At 36.4% G+C, this 15,165-nt stretch overlaps 1 protein-coding gene across 6 annotated transcripts in view; it reads left to right on the forward strand.

Annotated features, from left to right (window-relative positions):
• The window catches only part of ASAP2 (ArfGAP with SH3 domain, ankyrin repeat and PH domain 2), an 87,344-nt gene that overhangs the window by 37,419 nt on the left and 34,760 nt on the right, over positions 1–15,165 (forward strand). For all 6 annotated transcript variants that reach the window (XM_088052371.1, XM_014251483.2, XM_088052372.1 and 3 more), the window contains exons 6-9: positions 6,755–6,884; positions 9,003–9,088; positions 10,434–10,509; positions 11,003–11,089. In XM_088052371.1, coding sequence (XP_087908497.1) covers positions 6,755–6,884; positions 9,003–9,088; positions 10,434–10,509; positions 11,003–11,089 — 379 coding nt within the window. The remainder of the gene's footprint in view (positions 1–6,754; positions 6,885–9,002; positions 9,089–10,433; positions 10,510–11,002; positions 11,090–15,165) is intronic.

Genomic DNA, 15,165 nt, shown 5'->3' on the forward strand with positions numbered 1-15,165 from the left:
TTTAAAAATTCTTCCTGGGTTTTGTTTTTGATTTTTTTTCCTGTTTGGGTTAAGAAATTATTCAAGGCTGCTAGGCTGCTCTTTTTCTGCACATGCCTCTGTATCATATGCTTAACATCATATTGTTCATCTGCATTTCCTTGTCACAAGTACAGACTGGTGAAGCTGCATGCCAGATAATGAAGTGGTATTTTTGTACTTTGTTGGGAAATAACAGTTTTCATATTGTTTGCTGTCTTTATAAGGAAAAATTTTAAGCTCATTTTTCACACTATCCCATCTCTCTTACTTGCACCTTTGCAATGACCGCTAGGGTGTAAACATACCCAAGTGTGACCTACTTGAAAAGAAAGTTAATTTAGAAATGGCATCTGCTTTTATTTATTCCCATAACAATTTTTGAGCTGCTGCTTCTACCTCTGTATGTAATTAAATGTATTTAAAATTTGCTATGTATCTAGCTCTTGTTTGGGAGAGAGATGTTAAGATGCATTCTGATGCTCTTGGGTCACCATCCATCACTATTGGTTACTATGCACTTCCTTTGCCTTGTAGCCACCTAACTTCTCAGACTATTTTCCTCAGGAGCATCTTAGCTCAAGTAACTGAGGGAAGCTGGATCCATTTTTTGTACCCTGGGGCTTCTTTTGAATGAGGTAGTATGAGGAACAAGTAACCTATAGCTTCATGCAAACCTACCTCAGTCAAAAATTGTGACTATCCTGGGGTGACATTCATGAATAATTTATCATTTCTCATGATCAATCATTAACATGACTCAGTTGGAGCCATAAAGATTTTTAAATGTTTTTAAAGCCTTAATGCAGTGCATTTCTCATGGGACCTAAGTTACAGTTGTTGTTTCCCACACAAGAACTGGGAGATGCTGCCGGCCACCACAGCAGTGCAGCAGAACTGGTCTGTGTCCCCCGGGAGAGCTGTTTCAGATTGGGCTCTTTTTGTTACGAGGCAGTTGCTTTCCCCTGTGTACTTAAACACTAATGGCAGGCATGCTGGGGGACCATATGGGGAAGGAGTACACATGTCATAAAAACTGCTCATTCTCCCAGCAGACAGATCGGATTCAGCAAGGCACTGAGCCAGATATTACCCACATGCTTCAGTTTGATTGGTCCTCTTGTGGTGGATTCCGAGGTAAAGAGTTTGTATCAATTTTACACAGGAAATAGAAGCACAAACTTACTGAAGCATATTATTCATAATTTTTTTTAGCTGAATGCATCTGTATTCTGGACATAAACCTGATTTTCCTGAAAAGAAAAAAAAAAATTTTTAAAATAGAGTTGTCTTATTTTAGGGCCTGTGAATGCCTATTATCTTCAGAAGCCTTCTTTAACAAGTGTTGTACTAATGCTATGAAATGTAAAGGTTTAATGGAAATGAATGAGCTATTTCTGGGAAGGCTGATTACCTCTCCTCCTTTGCCATTCTCCTTTTAAAATCTGGGCGTGAGGTCTCTTTTGCACAACTGAGTGAAGAGAACAAGTTGTTTGAATGTGTTTATGACATTTTAAGATCCAGGCATTAGCAATACATTACTGTGAAGAAATGTAAGCACTCATATCTAGAAATAACTATTATTGATTTGTTTCTGAACTATTTGAAGTCAATGAACAAACTTAAATACAGTCATCTGTTAAGATGTCTGCATACCTATTTAAGTGATGCTATTTCCAGTTTGGTAAACTCATGTTTTACACAATATGAAACAATTTTATCTGAAAATTATGCAAGCATTTCTCAATTTACTTCTTCAGAGCTCTAACTTGACTCAGTAGATCATTGATATTCATAGTTCCTAGATATTTCTGCCATTTTTCCTTACATATTTCTGTACTTTTAATGCAAGTACATATGACAATGGAGGTCACAACTTGTAAATAATGGTATAGAATGAAAGTTCTAAAGAAGGTTGCTTAAATATAGAATCATAGAATAGAATAATACTATCATTTAACTTTGAAAATACTTTTAAGATGTTCAAATTCAACCATAAATGCAATGCTGCCAAGTTCACATCTAAGGCATCCCTAAGTGTTATATCTACACATCAAAGTACCTGCAGGGACAGTGACTCAAACACTCCTCTGGGCAGCCTGTTCCAATGCTTGACAACCCCTTCCAGAATTTTTATTTTTCTAATATCCGGTCAAAACTTCCTCTGGTGTAACTTGAGGCAGTTGCTTTTTGTCCTATTGCTAGTTACCTGTGAGAGGAAACTGAAATTTCACTGCTAAAACCCCTTTTCAGGTAAAGAGTGATAAGGTCCCCCCAAGCCTTGTTCTCAACAACCTAAAGAATCCCAGCTCCCTCAGCCACTTCTCATCAGACTTGTGCTCCAGACCCTTCACCAGTTCTGTTGGTCTTCTCTGGACTTGCTCCAGCACCTCAATGTCTTTGACAGGCCTAGAAGTGGACACAGCACTCAAAGTGTGGCCTCACTGGTGCAGAGTACAGGCATGATCACTGCCCTGGTCCTGTTAACCACACTAGTACTGATACAGGCCAGAATGCTATTGACCTTCTTAGCCGCCTGGGCACATGCTGGCTTGTGTTCGGCTGGCTTCTGACAAGCACTACAAGGTCCTTTTCCACCAGGCAGCTTTCCAGCCACTCTGTCCCCAGCCTGTAGCGCTGCCTGTTGCAAATGTGGGACCTGGCACTTGGCCTTATTGAACTTCATACCATTGGCCTCAAATCCCTCAGCAGAGTCTTCCTACCCTCCAGCAGATCCACATTCCACCCCGCTCACCCAGCTTAATGTCATCTGAAGGCTTACTTGGGAATGCACTCAATCCCCTTTTCCAGGCGATCCACAGAGATATTAATCAGGACTGGCCCCTACACCAAGCCTGGGGAATAATCCCACTAGTGACGAGTCACCAGCTGGATTAATTGCATTCACCACCATCCTCTGTGCCTGGCTCTTCAGACAGTTTTTTTTTCCTAGTGAACAGTGTACCTGCTCACACCATTAGCAACCAGTTTCTCCAGAAGAATCCTGTGGGAAACAGTGTCAAAGACTTTACTGGAGTCGAGGTAACCATATTCACGATATACTGTTTAAAGTCTAAGATTTCATATAAAGTATTTTTATTTTGAAAGATATTACTACAAATTAAATAGAAAAGTCTTTGGATGAATCTGCAGATGTTATAGATGAAATTATGAAAATATTTGTGCACATTTAATTCCTTCTGCCCTCTTCCCCTTTATCATTCAGAGCAGAATGTATGGACGGGAAAACCTTCACAGCATTTCCAAAAGGAAAAGATAACTACTTCATTGAGGACTTGAGTGATATGAGAGACATGCTTTACTGTGAGCATTGTCAGGCAGTAGGGTGAAATAAAATGGAGGTTCTTTCATTGAAAAACTGGAGAAACAGAGCCAGGAGAGTCAGACTGAAAAGGAAGACTAGACAAAGAAAGGATATTTGAAATGAAAATGTCTAATATTATTTTGTCAAACGAAATAGCCCTCAGAAGCAGTTATTTTTCCAGAGTGCTATCAATTCAAGTGTGTTCCTTCCAGGTGCTTTTCTTAGTCTCTGCACCTTCTCATGTATGTACCCAGACTCAGCCTGGCTTGCTACTCTATGGAGGAGAAGAATGACAGACTTGCTTCCCAACCAGCCAATTCTCTACTGCTGCATGCATGTACACTGGATGCTCTGATTGTTTACCCTTATTGACTGGCAGAAAATAAATACAAGTCTTTGGTGCTTATTTATACCATGATCTGAATGACAAAATTGATTTATTTTAAATTAAAATTGTAATTTATATTGAAATATGGTTGATTTTCAAATTGAAGTGGTAAAAATAGTCTTATATTGGAAACTGAATTGGTGAGGCCATTCATTTTGTATCTCTTTGACTTTACTGTTGTAATTCTTCATCCTGTATTTCAGCTTTACTTGTCTATTACACACATCTGAGCTCACTTTATATTAGTTGTGTGCAGCTGTGTTGTAAATGTACTGACATGTGCTCACATTTTAATCTTAGCCAGCAAAGTCTGTATATATGATATGTGCTGCATGAGCTCCAAGAATAGCAACATTACAAAACATTTGCTGCTTTCTTATTGCTTCTAGGGTATTTTTCAGAGTTTTCACAATTTTCTTATTAATTTGGGTTAATTGATCTGCCTGGAAAACCTGAATACCCTTCAACATATGGAAATCCCACAGTGTAGTGTTACAGGACTGTCTTTGCCAAAAGGATTTGGTTAATGTCACAATAGACTGACACTTGAAGCTAACTTGATCCTTGCATTTGGATAGGACACTCAGCCAGCCTTTAGCACTCAGAAGAGAGCACTCAGTTCCATGTAAAACGGCTGTGAGGGGATTCTTTGTTTCCCTAGAAAGAAAGTGTCGTGTCATATCAGTCAGGAGGTAGCATATTATTGTGGCAAAACAACAGAGTAAATTCTGAATTACAAAGATGAAGATGTAGTTAGATATTAAAAGCATAAACAATGAGGAAATGCAAATGTGAAATGCACCAGGCATGTATCTCTGATACTTGTCACTGAGAGATTATTTGGGTTTTTTGATAATGAATATTTTTGAATTGTTGAAGGTAAGTAGCCTGAAGCTCCACCAAATGGCTTCAAGGGTATCATTCTCTGAATTGCTTGATAGAGTTCAGTATATTTTCATCTTGGTTTAATTATTTTGTTGCCTGTGGAGTATGATTTATCCTTTAAAGAGTAGAGAGCACTCTTTTACCAAAATCTAGCTTTCTTTAGGAGGAATACAATGTATGTTGTGATATTGTGCATAATGTTTGACTCTTTGGCATTGTTAGCTGTCTTTTGGTTTACTAGGATTGCTTTTTTACTAGCTATTTACTAGAATGCTTATGGCATGCTACTAAACCCCTAGGATTTTGGACGTGGTCTCATTTTCTTATGCTTGAGTATTATTCTCTGTAAAAAATGAAAATACTATACAAGAGTAATTAGTACTTATTAGCCTTCTCATACCTGGTCACATGTTGGTGAGTTCTCTGGCCTCAAGAACTGTTAGGTTAATTTGGAGATTGAGAGAACTGCAACATCCTGGATATTTCTTCTGAGGTTTGACTGTTTGAGAACTATCAAGTATGATATAATGTAAACTTTTCTAGAGTATGCGTTAGAAAGGAGCTGCATATTCCTAATTTTCTGTGAATTTTTTTTGTAATGGTTATTTTTTTCTTGTTCAGGATTGTCTGGTTAATTCTTATGTCTGGACTCTAGTTTTCTGTGCCTTCAAAATAGTGTAGTTGGTAGTAATTGGGTAAGAGTGCTGACTTATTCTTCATGAAAACAGAACATTCTGGAATTGAGTTTTAATTCAGGTGACTGGAGGTTTTCAGAATATTTATTTTAAAGGAGAGGAGTTTCCTTCCAAATGTCTGCTTCTGGTGGGATGTGATGGGCTGAGGAGGAGCACAGTGCTGGCTGGATGTGCTGGCTGCTGTAATACTGCACAGGGTTAGCTCTGCTGTGCTTGCTTGTGCTGAGAGCACAGTGGAGCTTTTTGAATTGCTGCTCAAAATGCTTCCCAATGGGAATGTTGAGGAGAAGGATTAATGGAATTAATTCTTGTTTTCCCTTGCTGATTGAGGTGTAATAGGAGGCAGTTCCTCATGTTTGAGAAGTGTAAGTACAGAATGTTTTGTTGCCTGGAAGTCCTTAGACCTTCTAGACATTTTCCCATAAGCTGTTAGGGTAATGTTGACATCAGGTTAAGAGAGTACTTGAGACATGTCATCTTTTCAGAGAGAGAGCTAAGAGACACTTCACTACCCAAGAGGAGGTAGGACAGTTGTGTGTGTTATTTCTTCCTCTGACCTCCTTCCTATATTCCTGTGTAATGCTTCCTCTTGTTCAAAAGCAGTATAGCATTTCCTCAGGAAACTCTTTTCAGAATTTTGAGGCTCTAAATTTTGAGGTTCTCATGTATTTTCTTTCCTTAACATATATCTATATATATTTCTATATTAGACTTGTCTAACTGGGTTGTCAAATTATGCTACTGCATTTAGGAATAATATGGAGAATAGCTTTAACAAATGCACAAGTGAGTTTGTGGGAATATGCCAGGCACTGGGTTATTCATTTGTATTCTGTAGGAGAACCTGTTTTATTCAGAGCTCTTGGAAAATGTTCATGGAAACTTTTAGGGAATTAGGACAGCTGGTCTAGCAGACTTTGAAGTCTGCAACACAGCCGGCTGGTCGGCATTCCCAGTGCCAACTGGCTCAGCAGCGAGTAGAGACTGCAACTGTGATTTTGGCTTAGGAAACCCTGTATATATAGAAGATGACTTGATGACAGGCAAGACTCAATAAATCTGGTGACATAATTGAACTTTGTTAACCAGTGTTTGCTCTGTTGGGATTAAACATCCCCCTATGTTTTCAATTAAAACTCATTATTTTTTCCTATATTTTCTTGCTTTGGAACAAAAACTTAGTATGTTCTTCTCATTGATTCTTCTTTTGGAATATCTGTCAGAACATTACTTTAACACATGATTAATTATATTTCAGCTACTGTATGTCATTGCTAAACTTTAGTCATTGTCAAATTTCAAATGAAATGTGATCTGGAAGTAAGTCATATGTAAAGCCACAGGAGTTTGGCTCCGCATCTGTCAGTAGACTTTGTGAATAATCTGATTTCCTGAGAGGCTGTGGATTTCTCACTTCATTGACTGATTCCTTTTGCCTTATAGTACAAAAATAGAGAAGGAGAAAAAGGAGCATGCTAAGCTACATGGGATGATTCGTACAGAAATAAGTGGAGCTGAAATTGCAGAAGAGATGGAGAAAGAAAGAAGGTTCTTCCAGTTACAGATGTGTGAGGTAAGATTCAGTGTGAAATTATTATTGTTCTGCTGCTGTTTTTAGGAAAATTTTGAAAAATGCCATTGTTTAAGATTAGCTGTGAATTAAAGGGAAATGTCAACTTATTTGTTGACTCCATTAATGAAGACACATTTTTTAATTATCCTGATGGGCAAGCTTTGCAGGGAATTTAGATATTTTCTAATTTCACTGAATAGGTAAATTAATGCAAATAAAACACTAAGAGATTGTAATAAATAAGTCTTTACACTACTTCACTGGAAGTTATTTTATGGCCTTGGTCATTTTCTGAATTGTTCCCTGTGCTGACAGCTGTTGCATTATTAGGAGGAGAGGCTCTAGTCTCGTACACTGCAGGGCTAGTGCAGGAAAAAAGTGCTAGGGATGGAATCCAGTTGTCTTTCAAGTTGTTTCAGAATGTTTCTACTTCAAAATATCTGTGATTTTGCAGTATGCTAAATCTTATGTGAATATTTTTGGTTCAATTCATTTAAGGATATGTCTGGTTCTGTGGTTGGGAACTCAAGTTGCTGTGTTCTTTTTTAGTACACATTAGCCCAAAAATACACCATGGGTGTTTCTACTGCCTTTCCTGTGATAATGATAGCTAATTTGACTCATATGCTAGCATAGCATAACTGTACTTGTCCTGAATATTACTTTTAGTAACTGCATGCACTCATAAGTAGGAGAAAAGCTTCACATTCCTATACAGAATCAGACTAAAATGTTTAAAACTGATAAAGGGATTTGAGTAACAAATAAACATATGGATGTTGTCAGCTAATTGCCCATCTGTATTCTTCCTAAGAAAGAACTGTGAACAGATGCTTCTCTCTTGCTGTGTCACAATAAAGGAAGAGTTCACTTTAGTCAGTTGTAGTGATAATGAAGGGTGAAGTCTCTGAAATTCAATCAAATTACCTTAAATGTGGAATAGCTGAGGTGTATCCGGTATTTCTTCTGATTTTGAGGAAAAGAAGTTTATACTCGGTTACCTCTGAAAAGTCGTGAAAGAGTACTTTGGTTTTGTTTTGATAGTAAGCCAGAAGGGTGACATATTGAAGTTTTATCATAAGTAAGACTAGTTCTCTATAAATTATGAAAGTGAACTGAATACCAAATGCCTAGAGCTCCATTTTAAATTAACAGGAGTTGGAAAGGTGATTGTTGTAACTAACCACTATCCAGTGCACATGTCTACATTTAGGATCATCATTTGTTCACCTGAACCAGCATAAGAAGCTGCAACATTGGAAGCTGGCACTTGGATGCTGCTTTACTTTAGTTGATTTAAAACATTTAGTGTGTACTGTGAGAAGGGGAAACCCAGATGCATTAGAGCATCATTAAGAAGACATTCTCCTTTGCTTGGAGGTCACTGTATAAGTTGAGGTTCAGATATGTTGTCATTTAATGGACAGTTAAGGACTTTGATATTTAATCAATCAAACTTCTGCTTGCATGGCTGACATTTTTTATGCTATGGTGTTCATGGGAGGAGCTACCACTTAATGTGGACATTGATTCTGCCTTATGCAAAAGGACAGTAATTACACTTGTTTTGCACTTGACAGCAGATTCTTTGAAAAATCTCTTGCTAAACAACAATTTGTTGTAATTATCATGTATAAGGATTTCATAAAGAAAACTATAAAGTCAACAGGCAGATTTTAAATTTTTTTAAAATAATTCCTTGCTTTTTTTTTAAGCGAACTGCTTTCCTCCTTAATGACATCTGTTTAGCAATGACTTTAACAACTAGTGAGATACATTTTTAGATGTGCTGCTAGATGTATGAATGGGTTCCTAAACGTACTCCATAAACCCTTCCATGCTTTTTTTAACAGAGGCTTTCCTTAGGAGCCCCAAAAGATATTCTAACAATCTGAACAAATCATAGTGAAATATCCTCACGGAATATCAAAAGTCAGCAGTGACAAGACTTTTTTTGTGTGATTTAACTCTTGAAGACACTTTTTGCTGAATTTTCTTTTAGGTTTTGTAAATCTGTGACTGTTAAAACTTGTTGAAATTTAACTGAACATAAAGTGTTAAAAAAACCAACCCATAGCAGTAATAAGTAATTTGTTTTGTGAATTGCTGTTTTAACAGTACTTGCTGAAAGTCAATGAAATCAAGATTAAAAAAGGAGTGGACTTGCTTCAGAACTTGATCAAGTATTTTCATGCTCAGTGCAAGTATGTTTTACTTTTCTTTACACTAAGTAGAACAATGTTTTGTTTTCAACTTTTGACATCACATAACACTTCTCTAGAATTTTCAAAATAAATTTTAAAATTCAGCTGTTCGTAATGATGTCTTTTGACAAATTGCTTTTGTCAGATTGGTCATAGCATTTGTTACTATGTTCTGAAACAGGTAATGAGGTTGAGCTTGTTACATTGAATGTAATTGTATGTTCCAAAGGAATACCAAACAATAATTTGTTTATAAACTACTCTTGAAACAGGGCTTTTAGTTTGATCTATTACTTAGTGGTCTGTTAGTTTTGATGGACTTCTTTGAGTGTATCTAACAATGATCTAAATTAATTTGTGAAAAATAAGTTGCATAAGTAGTGGAATAAAGCTATATTGAAAGAGTCCCTCTTTTTCTAGTTTATTGGAGGAGGATCCAGTAGTAAAACACATAGTTTTCATTAGAATGAGAGCTATATACATGTTATGATAGTGTTACAAGTCCGTCATGTAGCAATGAAGTCACAGCTATAAACTTGACAGAGCCACTGCTAACCTGTTGAAATCATCTTAAAACACCAGTCTGCATCTTTGTGTTTTTTCCTTAAATAGCTGTGTTGCTTTTAAAATCAGTTTAACTTGTAGTGTGTCATTAATCTGTTCTATACATTTAATAAAATTTTAGCAATGTAAATGCTGTGTTGTGTTGTCGCTTTGATGACTGCTTCCCAGAGTGAAAATATTTTATGTTGCAAAGAGTGCAGCAATATTTAATCAAATATGCATGTAACCGTGATTTCTTAATTTATTTTTTAAATCTCAAATTATTTTTTTTAAGAACTGGAATACTTGGCATAGATGGCTTTACTCTGCCAATACAAAATTCATGTACTACAGAAAGATGTAGCATATTCAGCTTGCATATAGACCATAATTAGTACTTGGGAAGCAAAGGGGTTTTCCTTCAGTAAAAAGATTGCATCAGACATAAAATAATGTGGCTTCAAGAAATCACAATTATTTTATATCTACCAGAGCTTTTGCTGTTCTTCAAATGAATCTTGTATGTTCTGGGCCTTCACAAAGTGTGATGAGAACTTGTACTTGAGGTGAGAATGAGGAACATTTATGTGGCTGTTCTGAATCTAATTGGGGATTTTGCATGTTAAAATAAGCTATGATGGAAATAAAGAGGTGGATCAGTCAAAGATAGATTAAAAAAAGTTTACTGTTTTGAAGTTTATGGCACTGCATAATAATATGCATGTCTTACTTTGGCAACTTTTTAGGCTGAAAATACAAAGTAGAGTTTCATAACAGCTTGATTTCTGCTTTTCTTTTTAAGTTTCTTTCAGGATGGGTTAAAAGCAGTTGAAAGTCTCAAACCTTCAATTGAGACACTCTCAACAGATCTTTATACAGTGAGTAGCAACATTTCATATTTATGTGGTAAATTAAAATTTTTACAGTAGAAGCATGATCGTTTTGGTTCAGGTTGCTTGACTGCTCTAATAGTCAGTATTTAAGGTTTAGAGTAGATTGTTGGTAAAATCTTGCTTTAATATGGCTTTCAGAAGCCTTTGTTTCAGTTCAGGACCTCACTGTGTAAAATGCTATGAAAACAGCCTTTGCTCTAAAGTGTTTATTAAGTGGAAAATAACACGTGGTTTCAAATGGAACACAAAGAAGCAAGAGCATTGTGAGGCAATATCAAGTCTTAACCCATCCATATCCTAACCATTATCATGTTTTCTGAAGATACAAGGGAAAATAAACAGATCACATTATCTTTTCTCTTTCCTTTCATTCTTGCTGAATATTTCTCAAAAAATGAACCAATTAAGCAGCAAATTTGAAAGACCTGCATCGAAAATTAAAAAAAATTATTTTAACCTGTGTTTTCCTTCATTCAAGATTAAACAAGCACAAGATGAGGAACGACGACAATTAACACAGCTCAGAGATATTTTAAAATCAGCACTCCAAGTTGATCAGAAAGAGGTGAGCATATAAGGTGGTTTAACTTGGAAATACCTATTTTAATTACTTGTAATGTTAATATTAAAAATAAAGTTATTTTAACTTTTATCAGACATTTAATTCCTATTGTTCATTCATCTTTATTTTGATGCTGATGTTGAATGTTTCTGACAAAGGCATTTTTAAAAAAAAATGAATGCCCACTAAAGATATGAGACTTACTGAAAAATAATTTCTTTTTGTTACCAGTATTGTAAAATACTTCAGATGGTGCAGTGTTGCTCAAACTGAGAACAAAAAAACTTGGGCAGCATCAAGAAGACCCTATTCATAGAACCTTATCTCACAATATTATTCCAAACTCTATAATGATTATGTAAAACTGAACTTCAAATCCCAAACCACCTCTGTCATCATCTGCAAAAATGACAAGTTTGCTACTCAGCTGTAAAATGCTAGTGTTCAGATGTGCAAGAGCTGGATCAGTTTGGCAACCTAATAAGTATTTTTTGAGTTCCAATTACAATTGCCATTAGATTTAATGAATTCTGGAGTAGTTCCAAACTCTGATCTGGAAGTAAGCATCTTTTGTATATGTAATCCTAAACATTAGGTCTATTTTTGTTTTCAGATTGCTAGTGCCTTCTCTTCATATAAATAAATGCCAGCCAGCTTCCTTTGTGTGGCTGCTGGGCCATGAGTAAGTGATGAATGAACCCCATCCCCCTTTTCAGATTCTGAGAGGGATCACAATAAAATAGTTTAGTCTACAGAGCTCAGATTTCCTTGATTTTTTTCTGGTCTTGCTCTGATCTTCTCATAAAAGCTATGGTGACTCCTGGCTTTTACTGGTGACAGATGATGGTTGTTGAGCAATGTAACTTAGTGAAAGAAATCCTTACCCACAGCTGGGGGTTGGACTTGATGATCTCTAAAGGCCCCTCCCAGCCCAAACCCATGTGATTCTGTGACTTGCTGATAGACATTTGGGACAGTCTCAAACACTCTTCACTTCGTTACCTTGGGAAGTTTGTGATAATGACCATTGTGTACGAAGTCCCATAAGGTCAGCAGGTGCTTCCTTAGATTCTGCCTGGCATTCAGGATTCACTGATTTGCCAAAAACTTCCAGATTTGAGCTTGGTAAAATGAGAGACTAGGGAACCTCATGGAGATGGTGACTGCTTTGAGTTAGCCATTGATTGATCACGCCCAAGAAGGAGCCATTTCTGTTTAGGGTGTGTTAGCAGGTGTCCTCTTTCAGCTGGGTCTGTGATCAAGAGACATAGCAGAAGTAGTTGGCTTTCATGGTTGCTGTCAATGTCTATCAGTGATACTGATATTAAATATATTTGGAAGATGTGACAAGTACACATTTTTTTCACAGACTCAAAAATTAATAATGCACATGAATTTATTATTTCTTCTGGGTTTGTGACATTTAAAAATACATGTATAAAAAGTGCTTTATGCTATAATCAATATTTATTAATTCTTCAAATTTAGATACTTACTATACATGCTTACCTGCAAAGCATGAGAATTACTATAATTATTTTTAAAGCCTTTTGAAAACATCAAATGATCAGTGAGATACCAAAGAGTTCTTATATCATTTACTGTACAACCCACTAATATTATTCTTGTTGCACTGTAATTTTCTTTACTATAACTGATTTCTTTTTCCTTCCTGAAATGCATTTACATTTTGTGACCGAAGTCTAGGAGAGTAAGTGTTACTATGTTTTAATGAAAATAGTGGCATGATTTCCATTCAGATTTCAAGAAACTGGATTTTCATTCTGAGCTTTTGTCTGTTGGCTTGAAAAGACTGGTTCTTTCTCCTCTTTGGTATCTTTTATTACCAAAAAAATAAAAACCAACCCAAAAAAACAAACCACAACAACAACAAAAAACATTATCAAAAAATTTATCAGATTTTTCTTGGGAAAGAAAATTGTTTTAAGACAAATTGGTGATTTTCTTTGTACTTTCTTTTAGAAATTAAATCCAGTTGCTTGATTTGATGTTCTTAATTTTGAAGATATATGTATTTTTAATTAAAATGGACTTCATGTCTGAAGTGATAGAATGTTGACAAATATTATTCCTGTTGTGTTTAAAAAATTGAACACATACAAGCACTCTTAGTGAACCTTTTTTTGTTGTGCCTCTATGCACAGTTTCTTCCTGCACACAACTTCTTCAAACCTGGTTTGTGTTGAAACTTCTGTTTGAAATGTCATTTTGTGTACACCATCATAATTTTTAATCTTTTATTTTTCAAATGTAGAAGTTCTGCAAGTTTCAGATTCAACCTTGGAGTTGCATTGCCCTAACTGCTCTTGTTCCCATGACCTTGGGTGAGGTCACCTCCTGTGACTGTAGAGTTTAGATTTGTTTCTGCTTCTTTGGTAGAACCTGTAATCTATTTAGGCCACTGCAAAATAGGATAAATGTGTTTATTGACAAAAATTATGGTAGCTTTGCTGTAGGGGATTCTGATAGATACATCTTTTGGAGACTCTGTGGGCCTGTGATAGGGATGGGATAGGTAAGAGATGGATCTCTGGAACATACTCTTGGCAATGATTCTGCAAGTATCACAGAATCTCAGACTCTGGGAGAGCCATAAGAACTTTTTTTGGCAGCTCTACACATTGGAGTGATCTAAACACACCTAAAAGTCCTGCTCCTACTTTGGCTAGCCAAAAATATTTGTGTATAGATTGAAGCACCACGTATGAAAAGTTCTGCTGTGTTTGTGTAGTTGGGCTGATAAATAGAATCTTAGAATATCTCCTACCAGTAGTCACAGATCATCTTTAGAGAATACTGTTTTCACATTTATTTTGTTTTTAGCTCTGCTGTTCAGCTTGACTTAGGTGTCAGTATATGTTTATAGACTTTGGAAGAAAGAATTTCAAACCTTTCTGTGGTCAGGGAAATGATTCACTAAGAGCATGCTGCAAATTTTAAATGGCTTACCTCTTTTTTATAAGCCTATCTGCATTTCAAAGTTGATAAAGTAGTCAAAGTTCAGTTCCTTAGGCTTGTGTACTTCTGCCTGTTCTGATATTGTTACATTCAAGATATGCTTAAAATGGCAATACTCTGCACTAGGTGTGTGTTCTCTATCCTGTGGTGATCTGTTTCCTCCCATAGGTAGTGTACATTGTTTCTACTCCTCCAATGAGGCTGTTGGGTCTGACCCTGTTATCTGTGATTTGTATCTCTGTTTTGCGCAGTATGCAAACCAGAAATAAGGAAAGATCCTTGGGGAGCCTGCTTATGGAAAAGGTGTGCTGAAAGGAAGGATGTAAATTGTGGTGGTGATTTGTGGAGTGGTTACCTTCTCTTAGAAGCTGGATCAAAATCATGAACTTTTTGTCAGATAGCTGTGGAAAACCAAAATTTGGTAATCACATTGGACAGTATTGATCTGGACATGACCTGAACTGAGAATTTAAAATGGACAATATGTTTGTCCTTAAGATCTTTTCATGAAATTGTATTAAATTTTTTAGATACTGTTCATAGTCATGAATGTGTGGAAATACACGTCAGCTGCTGCAGCTTCCTCTCCTTCTGACATAAGGCAGGAAGCTTGTATCATTGGTTTGCCAGTTTGGCCAAACACAGCAGCTGAGCATAAACAGATGAAGGGAGGTAGCTGAAATGAGGCAGAAAATAACGCACAGAAAGTAGCAGCACAGACTAAAGTAATGGGAATGGTGCTATGAGCAGGTGTTGGAGGTCATCAGTAATCTTTACATAATTGAGAAAGGGGAGAACTGAAATTAATTTCCTGTCAGGCCTCTAATCTTGGGAATGGAGTTCCTTTACTGCCTAATGGGAGGCAGAGATCAAGGCATTGGTAGTGCACAATAGGCCATGTCAGATCAGATTTTCTTCAAAAGTCAGTAAATGTAGGCGTGCAGTGGTTTTTAATGAGTGACAGGAGTATTTTAATAATGGTGTCCTGGCTTTATGTTGTGCAGAGTGCAAAACCAAATAATTCTATGTAAACAAACTAGAAAGGAACGGTAAGTAGACTGGTTTAAATCTGAAGAGATGCTTTTTCAGGCACAGACAGC

The sequence above is a fragment of the Pseudopodoces humilis genome, chromosome 3, assembly GCF_049639895.1.
Source record: "Pseudopodoces humilis isolate 2021_Gansu_Grassland_sample_001 chromosome 3, ASM4963989v1, whole genome shotgun sequence".
Taxonomy (NCBI): Eukaryota; Metazoa; Chordata; class Aves; order Passeriformes; family Paridae; genus Pseudopodoces; species Pseudopodoces humilis.